This window comes from Muntiacus reevesi, chromosome 4 (assembly GCF_963930625.1).
Source record: "Muntiacus reevesi chromosome 4, mMunRee1.1, whole genome shotgun sequence".
In the NCBI taxonomy this organism is placed as follows: Eukaryota; Metazoa; Chordata; class Mammalia; order Artiodactyla; family Cervidae; genus Muntiacus; species Muntiacus reevesi.
The window spans coordinates 63,047,393-63,064,074 of record NC_089252.1 but is presented as its reverse complement, the minus strand read 5'-3'; the positions used below and the strand labels follow the sequence as shown (position 1 = coordinate 63,064,074).

The 16,682-nt window shown below is 38.5% G+C and overlaps 1 protein-coding gene across 2 annotated transcripts in view; it reads right to left on the bottom strand.

Annotated features, from left to right (window-relative positions):
- Positions 1–275: 275 nt before the first annotated feature.
- ZCWPW2 (zinc finger CW-type and PWWP domain containing 2) overlaps positions 276–16,682 on the bottom strand; it is a 138,044-nt gene continuing 121,637 nt past the window's right edge. For both annotated transcript variants that reach the window (XM_065932910.1, XM_065932911.1), the window contains exons 6-9: positions 15,645–15,703; positions 11,811–11,878; positions 4,043–4,167; positions 276–909 (exon numbers count right to left, since the gene is read on the bottom strand). In XM_065932910.1, the coding sequence (XP_065788982.1) occupies positions 748–909; positions 4,043–4,167; positions 11,811–11,878; positions 15,645–15,703 (414 nt within the window). In that variant the 3' untranslated portion in view covers positions 276–747. The remainder of the gene's footprint in view (positions 910–4,042; positions 4,168–11,810; positions 11,879–15,644; positions 15,704–16,682) is intronic.

The window sequence follows — 16,682 nt, the reverse complement described above, 5'->3', positions numbered from 1 at the left end:
TTTACTTCTCTATACTGCTTACATTTTCCCACAGTGAAGATGTTTAACTTATCTCTATGTTTTAAATTACATCTCCCATCCTTGCCTCCAGAGATTCTGACTCAGCGGGGAAGGGTCAAGGATTCTGATCTTCCAAAGACCCTTCACAGACTCAACTAAACAGTCAGTTTGGAAAAAAAAAAAAAAAAAAAGAAACAGTCAGTTTGGGAACTGTGGTTGAAACGATTGTTTCCAAAATAATAAGGCAATTAACATTTTTGTTTTTAAGAAAACCTCTAACTCTATTACACAATCATTTCTTATTATTTCCTTTTATTTTGCAGTAGCTTATTTCTACTACAAATATACATTCTCTAAGAATATTAGATCTGAATTATTTGTAAGAATTATAATAGCATTGGCAGTCATTTTAACAGTTAGTCACACTTGAACAAAGGGTCTAAATTAAATCATTATAAAGCATGTATTTGTGAAGTAAGTTTCATTAACTATTCTAAAATTAAGGCAAACAAGAAAAAAATCTACAAAGATAAATACCAGGGTTCTCAGATTCTAAAATTACAACATTAACTTAAATACCATCTGATTATCTCTCAAAACAATGGATATTCTCAAAAATATGAAGTACAAAGTTATTATAAATAACAACTTTGGTAAAATGTTTCACAAAATTTTAAGTTTTAACTTCGGGAAAATGTAAAGATGCAAATGTTTTTATAATTAACTTTTGAAAATATCTATACTGCCTTAAAATTCAGACATCAAAGCATCTATTTCTTTAAACTTCTTAGTTATATTTTCAATACATTCTCCAGCTTTTAACCTTCGCCCATCAATTATAAGACAGTCCTCTTCACAGTGGTTTTCAAGAGAGCTGCCTGCAGGAACTTCAGGGCCACATTTAGGTAACTGTAAAAATAACCACAGAAGTCACCAAATTTACTTGAAGACCAGGCTTAATTATCTGAACAAAACATAAAACCACCAGTAACTCCTTAACAAGGTGTTCTGTTATGCTGGTGGTCAAATAATGATCCCTACATAAAATATAATGTACAGTAAGTGTCAGTGTAAAAGTAACTGAATATTTAGTCCTATCTCTACTCCTCGACATCATATATTTTTAGCTTTAACTTTTTGAATTGGAAAAATGTGATCATTAAAATTAAAATTCTGCAAGTTTTCTGTTTTTTATTTTAAAACTAACCATTACAGAGAATACAAATGACAACTGTTTTAGTCACACTTCTGATGACCATCTTCTCATAAGCACTTGCATTCCTTGTGAATAGTAAGTGTGTGCGCTGGTTTAGTTTGAAAGGACACAGGTAAAAACAAGGCAAACATACACATGTACACACGAGATTTACAACTTCAGGATTCATTAAAGGCAGAGGTAACTTCCCACACAATGTGGAAAAAAAAAAACAACTCATGTAGTTTAAACAAGTACTTTTTACTTTCATGTATCAAAAATGTACCTTTTAATACAAAGAGGTATTCAGTAAACTCTGTCTTATTTGTATATGGATTATCTAGTTTGTGAATTATTTAGGTGGATTTTATAACATTCTGAAATTAATTCCCTTCCATTTTTTTCCAAGTCAGGGCATGTCAACCAGTGTTAATGTTAGCTAAGAACATAATTAGAAAGGTGACTCTACTGAGGAAAACAATCTCTGAGTACTTCAATGACAAACAAAAATGGATTTTGATTATCCATGTGTGTATGCTTTTGTTCATGTTGCTCTTCTCAATTCATTGGTATAAGTGCTTGAGAGTAATCAACTTGAAACCTCACACATGAAATGCATGATGAAAACATCATATTCACAACTTTGAAAACAGCTCAAACAATATTTGCCCAGAGAATAAACATGCTCAGAACATCAAAATTATCAGGTATCTCCTTCTGGTGTGTTAGCTTATAAAAGATCACTTTCTTTAAGAAAACACTTAACCACTTTCTAAAAACAAAACACATGTTCAGTGTTAAATACCTTTGGAAGCCATATTAATTTTTCCTACTAACACACACACAAAAAATGGAAGGAAGAAAAGAAAGGAGAAAAGAAATCCCTTAGGTGATCATTTCTTTACCTTTAAGCTGGAAATTGCTCTAGCTCTGACAGCTGGTCTCATTGCTATTCTCCTCATTTAAAAGTGAACAAGGCCGTAAGTACCCCAACCTGGCATGAATTCCAGGCTTCTAAAGCTCTATGTGGAGAGAGGCTTACGAACCAGTCAGCAGGCAGCACTCACCTGCCTGCCAGCAAGTTAAAACAGTTAATTTTTATAATTCCTAAATGCCTTTTGAAAGCATAAAACATTACAAGAATCTAAAACAAAGAGCAAGCTCCTGCCTGGTGATGTATTAAAACTATGTATTTTACCTTAAGACATAAAAATCAGAAGTAATTTTCTGTTCTATCAAGTTACTAGTTATAATGGCAAAATAGAAGCCAATTTTGTGGCTGTAAAAGCTCCAGGACATTTCTATAAAAATCAACCTGCCTGTATTTTTGAATAGACAAACTGCTAAGACTGAAAAAAAAACACTGCACAAAACCATATGGTGCTCAAACAAAATACACATTTGCCAGAAAAGAATAATTTATATATTAACTACATGTATACAATAAATGTCACCAATCTATAGCTCTTGTTCTACGAGGGCTAAGATCTACAGAGAGAACAAGATTTTTTTTTTTTTAAGGGACTCTGATCAGAGAAATAGTATTTGCAATCCATGGCAATTCAAGAACAAGTTGAGATTGCTGACCAAGAAAACAATTATGTTTTTCAACTCAGTGTTTTTACCAATAATTTTATTTATTTAAATTTTATTTTCCTTTACAGTTTGATCTCAACTGCAAATTTTGTGTATTTTCATGATTTGTAACTTAGTCAAGAAGTGTTTAAGAGTCATCTTTGTTCTTGCTGAAGTTCTGGATGAAATTAGCCAAAGTGGATGAACAATCTTGTCCATTTACAAAGCCACTTTTTCTGCACCTCAGAACAGAAGACTTGGGGATGCGTAGTTTTGCAAAGTGAGGATGTGGTAACAGAGATCAGGTGAAGAATTCTTAGCCCCTATTCCCTCCAGAGGCTGCCACTGCCAATTCTCATCTGTAATAATAGCCAGTCTTAGGAGTCAATTACTCTGCAAAGCACTTTTTCTGGTTTGCCTCATTTAACAGTCCTCTGAGGCAAGTGACAGGCAGCCTTGCCCAGGCCTGAGTCCTCACTGCCTGGACCAGGAAGGGGATGCAAGGACAGTATCCTGAGCCCGTCTCCCATCACCTGCCTCCTGACTCCAGGCACAGTGGATAGCCAAATAAGGGAATGAGGAAAGGAATGAAATCGGAAGGATCCAGGGCTGCTCACTGCCACTCCCCCTCCTACCTACACAGGGAACAGCTGGACCACCTTGTGTGAGCGTCTACCTCACGGCTGACTTCTCTCACACCTGCTACCCCTGCCCTGTGTTAATGACCTGGGCTTGCTGTGGTGCTGAGCAATGTGCCAACGACTTAAAGTTTCTGCCGTCACTGCTAAGTACTGAACGCGGGAAGCACACAGGGCCTTGCTCAGCCCAACATGGCTGGCCAAAGAAAAGAAAACACGACCCAGTTAGGGATGGTGAAACAAAGTCTGGTGAAAAATGTCCCACGGAGGTCAGCCCTGTGCATGACCAGGCAGGGCAGGCTTTCAGGGGGTCTCTTGTCCTGGGGCTTCTCCTGAAGGCGAAGATCAGCACCTCCTTGGCGTCAGTGACTCTCACTATCCCTCTTCATTCCAGCCCCGAAGACCCAAAATAAAACAGCTCCTTGGCTCAAGTGTAGTCTTTTTAAAGACTGATAGATGCATTCTAATTTCTCCACAGGCTACTAGTTTCTTGTTCACCTCATGATAACCAAGGGCTCAAATTTCAGAAGTGAAAGGAATTTCCCATATAATGGAAATGAATATCCGGGAACAATTTCTGCCATTAAAGGATCTGACGTTGCTCTTTAGGCCCAATGGTCATTATAGATCCTACCTTTTCTCCTATATTCGCTTCCTCTCCGAGCTCTTCTTCAGACTTCTTCTGGGTGGCTGTGTGCTCCAGAGCTTGCTCTAGCATTTGCTCCAGCTCTTTCAGTAAAAATTCTGTCTCAGAGACAACTAAAGAAACGTTGTTAATACAGTGAAAAAAAACCCCTACACCTTAATTAATTCTATCTAATTCATAATCTTAACCACCCTCAAAGAGGACATTTTCTAAATGTTATGAGGCAGGAGGAGAAGGGGATGACAGAGGATGAGATGGTTGGATGGCATCACCAACTCAGTAGACATGAGTTTGAGCAAGCTCCAGGAGTTGGTGATGGACAGGGAAGTCTGGCGTGCTGCAGTTCATGGGGTCACAAAGAGTCAGACACAACTGAGTGACTGAACTGAACTGAACAAGATAAAAAGTATTTTGCATAACTTTCAGTTATAGCCTCTCCCTGATGCAAAATTATTGTGGATTTCCAGGTGAATCTTTTATAATTATTCCTTGGCAAATGTAAGTGACATTCTTACTATATGTAGACTAATAAGGATCTCTGACACTAAATTATTTTTTATTTTTATCTTTTTAATCGGAGGCTAATTACTTTACAATATTGTAGTGGTTTTTGCCATACATTCACATGAATCAGCCATGGGTGTACACATGTATTTTTAAAATAAGAAGCCAAGGGCATCAAATTAAATTGTTACTTATAGACCAGGAATCAGCAACTTTTTTTCCGTGAAGGGCAAGAGAGTAAATATTGCAGGCTTTGTGAGCCAGAAGGTCTCCATCACAACCACTCAATTCTGCTGTTGGAAAGCAAACCATACGTGAGTACGTCTCAGTCATTTCCAACTCTTTGCAACCCCACAGACTGTAGCCCACCATGCTCTTCTATCCATGGGATTTTCCAGGGAAGGCTACTGGAGTGGACTGCCATTTCCTCCTTCAGGGAAACTTCCCAACCCAAGGATTGAACCTGTGTCTCTTGTGCCTCCTATATTGGTAGGGGGATTCTTTACCACAGCACCACCTTCAACCAAGTGAGAGTGGCTGTGTCCCAATAAAACTTTATTTACAAGAACAAGCAGCAACTGATAATCGTGAGCCACAATTTGTTAAACCCTGCAATAAACTGTTAAAACTACTGTTTAAAAGGAGAAGCCACATAATTAAGTGTCAAGGCTAAATCCAGGCTGAAAATGTAAAGTGAAAGTGTTAGTTGCTCAGTCATGTCCGACTCTTTGCGACCCCAGGGACTGTAGCTCGCGAGCCTCCTCTGTCCATGGAATTCTCCAGGCATGAATACTGGAGTGGGTATCCATTCCCTTCTCCAGGAGATCGAATCCAGTTCTCCTGCATTGCAGGCAGATTCTTTACCATCTGAGCTGCCAGGGAAGCCCTAGTCTATTCTTAATCAAAATATCAATGCATCTCAACTGCCTAATCTAATTTTTTAAAAAATTCATACTCTTATAAAGGCTGTGCAATTTCTCTGCTACTGTGACAGAAATATTTAAGTAAGCAAAATATCCGGTAATTCATCAAACTTGCTGATATAAGATAATATTCCCAACAAAGATATAAATACGTAATATAACTCTATAGAGCCGATTGCTGATTAACAATATCAAATGAGTTCCCTATCTAAATAAAACAAACATTTTCAATTGATATCGAATCTTTCTGAAGTAAAGATCAAGGGAGGAGACTAGTGGCCTGCTCCTGCACAGCAGACAGATGGGGCCCTAAAAAGTCTTTTAAGGGCAGCATGACTCAGAGAGAAAGAAACACGCCCCATCATCTTCCACTCTGGTTATACAAATCTGACATATACCCCATCATCTGCTACTCATTGGCAGGTCACCAAAAACCACATCAGGGATGTAGAGCAGCTGAAAGTTCATGGAAACCCAAGCAGGGCACACCCTTCAGGGCTAAATATTATCAGTGAATATGGAAGAAAGGTGTTCCCAGCAATAATAATAATAATTTTGTGTAATATGATATATGCATCCATCCATTTGTGTGAGTTTTACACAGACAGGTATCCTTATAAATTAGGCATGTTATAAGGGTAATAAGCAGAGATTATTACTGTGAAACATTCCAGTTCAAAAGAATCCATTTTTATTACCATTTTCTTTTATTCAACTGACAAGTGTTTCTTGTGTGCCTTCTAAGGGCCAAGGACCTGAGAGAAGAGCCACAGGCCCCTGAGCCCTCCTGGGCGTCATCCTCACCCAGCCAGTCTCAGGTTTCCTCTGTGGAGAACTCTCAAAACAGTTTGAGAGCAGTTTTCTGATAAGCCATTCTACACCTTAGAATCAGTTCCTACATTCAGAAACAATACAAACAAAAAACCGTGACTTACATGTGAATTGTAAGCATACAAATCTATGTTCTGTGGTAACTGCTAATGCCTAAGAACACAGAGTATAAGCTACCACATTCTAGAACAACAGTATTCCAAATCTGGGGCATAAGAATCATCTGAAGATGATTAAAAAATAGGAACGCAACACCATGGCTTCTGAATTAGAATTTTCTACAGGAAAGTCCATTTTCATGGAAGCAGTTGTGCTGAGAGTCACCTCTCTTTGTGACATATTTCTTACGTAGTAACTTGTCACTTAACAACAAGAGTGTGACTATCTTCACATCAATTCCCCAGTCCCACTCATGGATGTTGTGTTTTTCTATTTTACATTCTGAGTCTATGAAAATTGATAGTGACACTTAATGCACTGTTGAGAAGATGAATTTTGAGCTCTGCTGTGAAGGAAAAATGGCACACAAACATCTTTATATTTCTAAGCGGTCTGTGAAAGTCGCTCAGTCATGTCCAACTCTTTGTGACCCCACGATTGTAGCCTGCCAGGCTCCTCTGTCCATGAAATTCTCCAGGCAAGAATACTGGAGTGGGTTGCTGTGCCCTCCTCTAGGGGATCTTCCCGACCCAGGGATCAAACCCAGGTCTCCCGCACTGCAGCTGGATTCTTTACCAGCTGAGAGAGCAGGGAAGCCCTTATATTTCTAAGGCTAGACTGCAATACAATCAGTTTATGATAATGAATGTCATTGCCGAGTGCCACTGCAGGCTCTCTGTTTTCAAGTGATCTGGAAAAACATATATACTGCCTTTCGATCAAAGGGTAGACAAAGTAATGGATGGCTTCATAAATCAAGTAGGGTTCATAACACCAACTTGACTGATGTCAAATTCTGCTTTCAGAACAACATGAGGCTTGCTTTTCTAAAAGGTATTCCTATACTATAAACACAGAGAGTCCAAAAATAATTCTCAGAAATTGCAGTTACTGTAATCTACAAACGAGGTTATCAAAATTGGTCAATGATCTCCAAAGATAGAGACAGAACGCAGGCCTGTGCTGACTGCATGACCAATCATCTTCTATCAATCCTTATTATCCAGTAGTTTTCCTGACTTGCTTCAATTTGTTGTTGAGAGTAAAGTGGTACCATTACAGCTGCTCTATCACTCAGAAAAAGTGGAGGAAAAAAATAAAGAAAAAAGAAAAAAGGTATCTCTCCCACCGAAGTATGAATCTGACTTTTTAAAATGAATTTTTATAAAATAAATTAGTGCTGGTTTTTCATTCCTGGTAAGAAATAACTTACTGTTTATCTCAATAAATCAGTCACTATTTTAGAAAAAGTCATCAATGTATAATATATTTATGAAGTTTTCTTTATTCTCTACTTCTCTATTAAATGCTTAAAGAAGCTATTTCCTCTTTTATATAAAGAGGCCACTGGTTCAGTTACTTCAAACTTGGCACTGAAAAACAGCATCTTAAATAAATTTTCAGGGCCATTTCAATGTTGAAATTTTGAAGCCATTCTTCCAGAGGAGGACGGTGAAGAGGAGGAAAAAGCACTTGGTTTTGATTTGTTTTCAAGTAACCACAAAGCCTCTTCTATCAGCTTAGGATGTAAATGTCGAGATGAGGGAACTACAGGCTCAAGTGAATGAAGAAGGTGCCTACCTAGAACAAACAGACACAGGGGGCAGGAGGGCCCAGAGGATAAAGATAACTCCCAACCCAGAGCAGGCAGTCCAAGTCTGCCTTCAACAGCAAGATAGCAGCCTTCTCCCCCATCAGCCTTCTGCCCCCACCCAGGCCTAAGGCTCATCCAGGCATCATCCAGACCTTTTCTGTATCAGCCATTCTCTGCCATGCTCACCTGTCCCAGGTGAATGATGAACACATCCCTTGCTAATTTACTCATGAATGTTAGTAGACTGTTAACTAATCCAGGGTTATATGTCAATATAGGAGAAGGGGAAGACAGAGGATGAGATGGTTGGACGGCACCACCAACTCAACTGACATGAGTTTAAGCAAGCTCCAGGAGTTGGTGATGGACAGGGAAGCCTGGTGTGCTGCAGTCCATGGGGTTGCAAAGAGTCAAACACGCCTGAGTGACTCAACTGATACTGATGACAAGTTAATCTTTTATTAAAACTTCTAGAGACTGCCTACTTCACAAAGAGAAATGAGGTATTTACTAACAGACAACACTGATACAATAAAATAAGTGACAAAAGCTCAGAGACTAAAAATAAGAGGAGTAAAAATCTGTTAAGGGGGATATGAAGGGCAATAATTACACTTTTAAAAGATGCTTAGAGCAACTAGCAGTGCTGTATGTGACTGTGACTGCATGTGCGCTCAGTCATGTCTGACTCTGTGACCCCATGGACTGCAGTCCATCATCCTCCTCTGTCCATGGGAAATTCCAGGCAAGAATACAGGAGTGAGTTGCCATTTCCTACTCCATGGAATCTTCCTGACCCAGGGATCCAACCTGCATTGGCAGGCAGATTCTTTAGCACTGAGGCACACTGAAAAACCATAAATTTAGCTTTAAGCTTCTGTTAATGCAACCAAGGAAATATTGCAACTTTGATTAATTTTAAGAAGCTATGTGACCTTAGAAAAGGCATACAACCTATTAAGTGTCTCTGTTTCTGCACTGAAACCATAGGAATTATAATAAAATGTACCTTATTCATCTCATACAGATTTTGTGAAGATTAAACTAATATATACGAAATGTTTAGAAAAGGTGTATCAGGTGTATCATTATTATGCTATTATTATTTCACCATCATAGATGGAGTTTTTGGTCCCTAAACACTGAAAAAAAATGGGTTACAGGGACAATCAAATATAATACGAGATATTCCTGGTAGCAATTTCCCAAAAAATGCAGACATACTCCACAAACAGTTATCTCTTAGACTGAATCCTTTTTTATAACCATTTTCAAACTTGTAGCAAATTTACAATGCTGTGTTTTTCAGGTGTACAGCAAAGTGATTCAGTTACACACACACCCACATATATATTCTTTCTCAGACTCTTTTCCATTATAAATTATTAGAAAAGATTACAAAATATTGAGTACAGTTCTCTGTGCTATACAGTAGGTCCTTGTTTATCCATTTCATATACAGTAGTTGTGTGTATGTTAACCCCAAACTCATATCTCCCACCCCAGCATTAGATTAAATCTTTACATACCCATGAACATACAGTTTAATCATTTATGTAATGATCCCTCAACTTTTTCTGTTGTTTTCCAGAAACAGTCCTCTCTTTCTTAGATAAGACAGCGTCTCTTGCATTTTCTTTATTACAGATGAAGAAACTGATGTCTGAAAAGGTAGAGCAGTTACATGTACTTGCCTCTCCCTGGGATCTCGAACTAAGGGAGAGAGAAGCAACTGCAGAGCATGAAACCAAGAGGGCACATCACAGCTGGGGCAGCGGACAAAGGGGAGATGTGAGCACCCAGAATGTAAAGAAAGAGGGCCCCAAAGTGGAGCTGAGACTCAAGAGCCAGATGCTATCATTTCTGTCTGTTGCTTGATCTAGGACTGATTCTACCTTAAGCCAAGAAGAAATGAGAGACATTAGAGACGTGAATCAAGGAAGCCACAGAAATATGAGTAGTGAATAAAGAATTTGAAGAGGATGCAAACTACTGAAAAAGCACCACTCTTTCAGGAAGTGGACAGAGAACACAGAAGATGAGACGCTTCTGCTCTTCAGTTCACATGGCATTGGAGGAGTGAGACACAGAGCAGGGAAGCCACTCTAACAGTGAACTACTGAGGCTTTCAGAGCCATGCAGCAAGGAGACTACTGACGGGCAGTCACTTCTGGTCCATGGGTCCCTGCTGCCCTAGGGTCTCTCCTGTAGGATCCTGTGCCAGCTGGAGGGGAGGAGGACCCAGCGGTGGTGTCAGGTCACCTAGTGGGAACTCACTCTAGGGATAAAATGACTTCTGTTTCTACGGGAATATGTGAGCTGATCATGCAAGGCAAAGGAACAAAGCTGCACTCCCCCCACCAAAAAAGGAGGCACCTTAATTAGCAGGAAAGCAGCAGCAGACTAAGTTTAAGGAGAGAACAACAGAATTTTGTAGTGGTTTAGGAGAGAAAAGAAAGATCTAAAATAGCCACTCTTGTCACGAAGCATTTAACAAGAGGCTTCCTGTGTGCTGTTTTGGATCTGTCAGGAACCCTCTGGCCCTTATTAATTCCTAAATATTAAGGAATTAAGAGGAGAGGCACGCCTTTCCCGGGGCTGAGGAATCCAGGCATTTCTCATTACAGTGATAAGTACCCTCTTCCTTCTTATGAAAAGGTGATTGTTTGCAACTCTCTCTTTGATAGGGATCGTCTTATGTTTTCTAAGTCTGAAATTTTAATCTTTATCTTTGCTGAGAATAACCACCTCGTAAGACAGTATATATGCCCATGCCATGTTGATTAAAACACCTTTGCTTCATCAGAGCTTGGGTCCCCGTGTCTTTCTCTCTCTCTCTCTCTATTTCTGGCTAATTCCTTGGAGTGTGGAGGCCCACTGAGCTCACTTTCTTGCCTGGGCTTCTAAGACCCTCTCGAGATGGCACACTGTGCCTTCACCCACTTGAGAGGGCGCCTGGTGCCTACGTGCAGCAGCGTGAGCCCTAATAGGACTCTATTGGCTTTCCGCTAAACCAGGGGATATCAGCCTCTTTCTCTCTCTTATTTTCTTATTGTTGACTCCGGACCACCAGGTTCCGGTCCAATAAAGGACAACACACCCTATCCTTCCTTCTGTTCCATGAGACTATGTACAAATGGCACATTTAGCCCCATAGGATGTGGGGGTCGCCACAGGAGAGGAAGTGAGGCCCAACAGCTTCTCTGGGTTCAATCGGCTATGAAACCTCTTTGTGTGGCTGCCAAATTTCCACCTTGCAAACAAGCACGTGCCTCTTTTCAAGACCAGGGACAATGTAGAAAGAGTAAAGTGCTTCTGAAAGCAAAGCCTTTCCCCCTGCAGGCCATCTTCTCCCTACAGTCCTCTAGCACCCACGGCACCAAGTTCAGCTGGGAGCCCCAGGCTCTGCTTTTCCTCCTTCTCCTCCTTTGGCAGCCCTGGCTAAATGTGGAATAGAGAATTCTAGATTGAAATGTACTGATGTTTGTATTTCCTCCTATAACTGCTGGTGCTTTATTTAAAAAAAAAAATCAAACATATGACAAAGCCAGACAAAATTTAATTTGAGGGGATAGAAATTTAAAGAAAATGGAAAAGTCCTAGTATGTAAATTAATGCCAGAATGCCACTAATGTTTCTCATATACATATACATGTACATTTTGTTTTCTTCAAAGGACTACAATTACATTTGGTGGAATTAAATACAGGTAAAAGAACTAAAAGCAAGACAGGCCTTCACATACCCATGTTTTCCTTTGATAAGGCATCATCTGAACAAACATTTTCAAAAGAGGATTTTAAAACAGCTTTCCTGGAAAAAGAATTTGACAGATTTATTTTCTAAAGAACAAGCATGTATATTTAAATGATCATTCATGAATACTGGCAACAGTAAATTATGAATATATATTTCTTAACTTGAAGTATCTTTTTTTTTTGGTTAATTTACACAGTAAGGAAGGCAGTGAAAAACCATAGGGGAATAATATTGATTTGGGCTCTCACTAGGTAAGAAGCACTAACAAGCTATCCAGCACTTTACATAGCCTATTTCATATAATCCTCCCTCCAAAAACATACTAAATTACTGTTACTCTCATTTTATGAAGAAACCGAGGCCCTGAGAAATCGAGAAATTTGACAACATAGGAAAATGGCTGAACATGACAGAACTGAATTCTGTCAAACTGCAAAATCCATGCCTTTCCCAGTATACTGTGTTGCTGATTTAGAGTCAGAAAACATTTGTTCAGTCACATCTTCTCTAACCAGAAGATCCCAAGAAAGTCATGTAACTTCTTTAAGTCACAAATTCTTTATCTTTAAAATGGAGATAATTATGATACACTTCGTATCTATTTGATAGGGTTACTGTGAAGGGTAACTGAGATTAGGAAGTGAAAGTCCTTTATAAAATGTAAGTATTCATCTTCGGAAAAAGGACAAAAAAGAAAAGAAGGACTGTCATATCAAGCCAGTCTTTGTCTTTAAGCAGGACTCCTTTTCACATAGCACTGCTTACCATTCATAAAAAAAATAAAAAACCTATACAATTGGTTCAATGATAAACACTAAAACTTGTTATCCATGATTTATTATAAATGCTTGTTTCTGGTTTGTACTACCTATGTTTAAATCTAAAACCTGTTTCTCATCTGGTCACTCACATGATATTAATCTTTGAAACTTACAGTTCAATACATCTAAACAAACATAAAACTTTCTCCATACTTCTAAGACTACTACTTATATTATTAATTCTTTTAGAAAATTTACAACATATTTACCTACAGAAACAGAATAAAGAATCAGGGGAAGAGGAAGGTAAATTTGCAAACTCATTCTATGAGGCCACCATCACCCTAATACCAAAACCAGACAAAGATGACACAAAAAAGAGAACTATAGGCGAGTATCACTGATGAACATAGATGCAAAAATCCTTAACAAAATTCTAGCAAACAGAATCCAAGAACATATTAAAAAGATCACAAATCATGACCAAGTGGGCTTTATCCGAGGGATGCAAGGATTCTTCAACATTTGCAAATCAATCAATGTGATACACCACATTAACAAATTGAAAGATAAAAACTCTATGATTATCTCAATAGATGCAGAGAAAGCCTTTGACAAAATTCAACATCCATTTATGATAAAAAACCCTCCAGAAAGCAGGCATAGAAGGAACATACCGCAACATAATAAAAGCCATATGTGATAAACCCATAGCAAACATTATCCTCGACGCTGAAAAGTTGAAAGCATTTCCCCTAAAGTCAGGAACAAGACAAGGGTGCCCATTCTCACCACTACTATTCAACATAGTTTTGGAAGTTTTAGCCACAGCAATCAGAGAAGAAAAAGAAATACAAGGAATCCAGACTGGAAAAGAAGTAAAACTCTCACTGTTTGCAGATGACATGATCCTCTACATAGAAAACCCTAAAGACTCAACCAGAAAATTACTAGAGCTAATCAATGAATATAGTAAAGTTGCAGAATATAAAATCAACACACAGAAATCCCTTGCATTCCTATACACTAACAATGAGAGAACAGAAAGAGAAATTAAGGAAACAATTCCATTCACCATTGCAACAAAAAGAATAAAATACTTAGGGATAAATCTACCTAAAGAAACAAAATACCTATATATAGAAAACTATAAAACACCAATGAAAGAAATCAAAGAGGACACAAATAGATGGGAGAAATATACCGTGTTCATGGATTGGAAGAATCAATATTGTCAAAATGGCTATACTACCCAAAGCAATCTATAGATTCAATGCAATCCCTATCAAGCTACCAATGGTATTTTTCACAGAACTAGAACAAATAATTTCACAATTTGTATGGAAATACAAAAAACCTTGAATAGCCAAAGCAGTCTTGAGAAAGAAGAATGGAACTGGAGGAATCAACCTGCCTGACCTCAGACTATACTACAAAGCCACAGTCATCAAGACAGTATGGTACTGGCACAAAGACAGAAATACAGATCAATGGAACAAAACAGAAAACCCAGAGATAAATCCACGCATCTATGGACACCTTATCTTCGACAAAGGAGGCAAGAATATACAATGAAACAAAGACAACCTCTTTAACAAGTGGTGCTGGGGAAACTGGTCAACCACTTGTAAAAGAATGAAACTAGAACACTCTCTAACACCATACACAAAAATAAACTCAAAATGGATTAAAGATCTAAATGTAAGACAAGAAACTATAAAACTACTAGAGGAAAACACAGGCAAAACACTCTCTGACATAAATCACAGCAGGATCCTCTATGATCCACCTCCCAGAGTAATGGAAATAAAAGCAAAAATAAACAAATGGGACTTAATTAAACTTAAAAGCTTTTGGACAACAAAGGAAACTATAAGCAAGGTGAAAAGACAGCCTTCAGAATGGGAGAAAATAATAGCAAATGAAGCAAGTGACAAAGAATTAATCTCAAAAATATACAAGCAGCTCATGCAGCTCAATTCCAGAAAAATAAACAACCCAATCAAAAAATGGGCCAAAGAACTAAACAGACATTTCTCCAAAGAAGACAGACAGATGGCTAACAAACACATGAAAAGATGCTCAACATCACTCATTATCAGAGAAATGCAAATCAAAACCACAATGAGGTACCATCTCACGCCAGTCAGAATGGCTGCTATTCAAAAGTCTACAAACAATAAATGCTAGAGAGGGTGTGGAGCAAAGGGAAACCTTTTACACTGTTGGTGGGAATGCAAACTAGTACAGCCACTATGGAGAACAGTGTGGAGATTCCTCAAAAAACTGGAAACACAGAACGGCCATACGACCCAGCAATCCTACTGCTGGGGATACACACTGAAGAAACCAGAATTGAAAGAGACATGTGCACCTCAATGTTCATAGAAGCACTGTTTACAATAGCCAGGACATGGAAGCAACCTAGATGCCCATCGACAGATGAACAGATAAGAAAGCTGTGGTACATATACACAATGGAATATTACTCAGCTATTAAAAAGAATGCATTTGAATCAATTCTAATGAGGTGGATGAAACTGGAGCCTATTATACAGAGTGTAGTAAGTCAGAAAGAAAAATACCAATAGAGTATATTAACGCATATATATAGAATATAGAAAGATGGTAACAATGACCCTATATGTGAGATAACAATAGAGACACAGATGTAAAGAACAGACTGTTGGACTCTGTGGGAGGAGGTGAGGGTGGAATGATTTGAGAGAATAGCATTGAAACATGTATATTATCATATGTGAAATAGATCACCAGTCCAGGTTCAATGCATGAGATAGGGTGCTCAGGACTGGTGCACTTGGATGAACCTGAAGGATGGGATAGGAAGGGAGGTGGGAGGGGCGTTCAGGATGGGGAGCACATGTACACCCATGGCTGATTCATGTGAATGTATGACAAAAACCACTACAATATTGTAAAGTAATTAGTGTCCAATTAAAATAAATAAAAAAAAAGAATCAGGGGAAATGTCATATAAAAATTAAACCCTATATATATTTTAATTTTATCATAATAATTTTTCATTTAAAAAAACATACCTTTTCCTTTTTCCAAATTTGGGATTTTTCTTTTCAGTTTTATTTTTGGAAATTTGCACCTGTAAAATAACCATTAACAAAAAGATGTGTTAGTTCATGTGGTATATGATGAGCTCAGCATAATAATAGATCCTATACAGTCTGAGTAATTTAGCCCAAAAGAGAAACTCTGGCTCCCGGCTGTAAATACACCTATAATTCCAAGTCAACAGTTGCTGCAATTGCACTGACCTGCTCAACTTCTGGGAACAGTCGACTGATTCTATACAAATGCCTACCCTTATATAGACTCTCCCTTCCTCACTTCACGAACATAGAAAAACACTAAATAAGATAGCTTTTAAATTTTAATACACTTATGATCTTTAAAGAAAGAAAGAAATATTCAGATGCCAGAAACATGTGGAAGGTAAATCTGTATGTTGGGAACTGACGTGTGGAAGGCCTCCAGGGAATCTGTACCAGGAAAGGGTCAAAGGGGCTTGGGATGGGGTGTTAATGTCTCAGCAAGGACAAGGAGGAGGAGGTGGAAAAATGGGAACCCTCATACACTGCTGGTGGGAATGTGGAATGGGGGAGCAATTGTGGAATACAGTGTGATAATTCTTCAATATGCTACGTGTAGAGTTACCCTATGATCTAGCAATTCCACTCCTAGGTATATGCCCAACATAAACGAATGATATACTCATGTAAAAGATTGTGTCTGGTCATAACTATGAAACTATAAATGTGAACAACAGCATTATTCATGATAGTGCAAAAGTAGAAAGAATCTAAATGTCCATTAATGGATAGCTAATACGTGGTATAGCCATATGTGTACTCAGTCACTTCAGTCGTGTCTGACTCTTTGTGACCCCAAGGACCATAGCCTTCCAGGCTGTTCTGGCCATAAGATCTTCCTGGCAAGAATACTGGAGTGGGCTTCCCTGCCCTCCTTCAGGGGATCTTCCTGACACAGACTGAACCTTCATCTCCTGCATCTCCTGAATTGCAGGCAGATTCTTTACCACTGAGCCACTGGGGAAGCCTGGT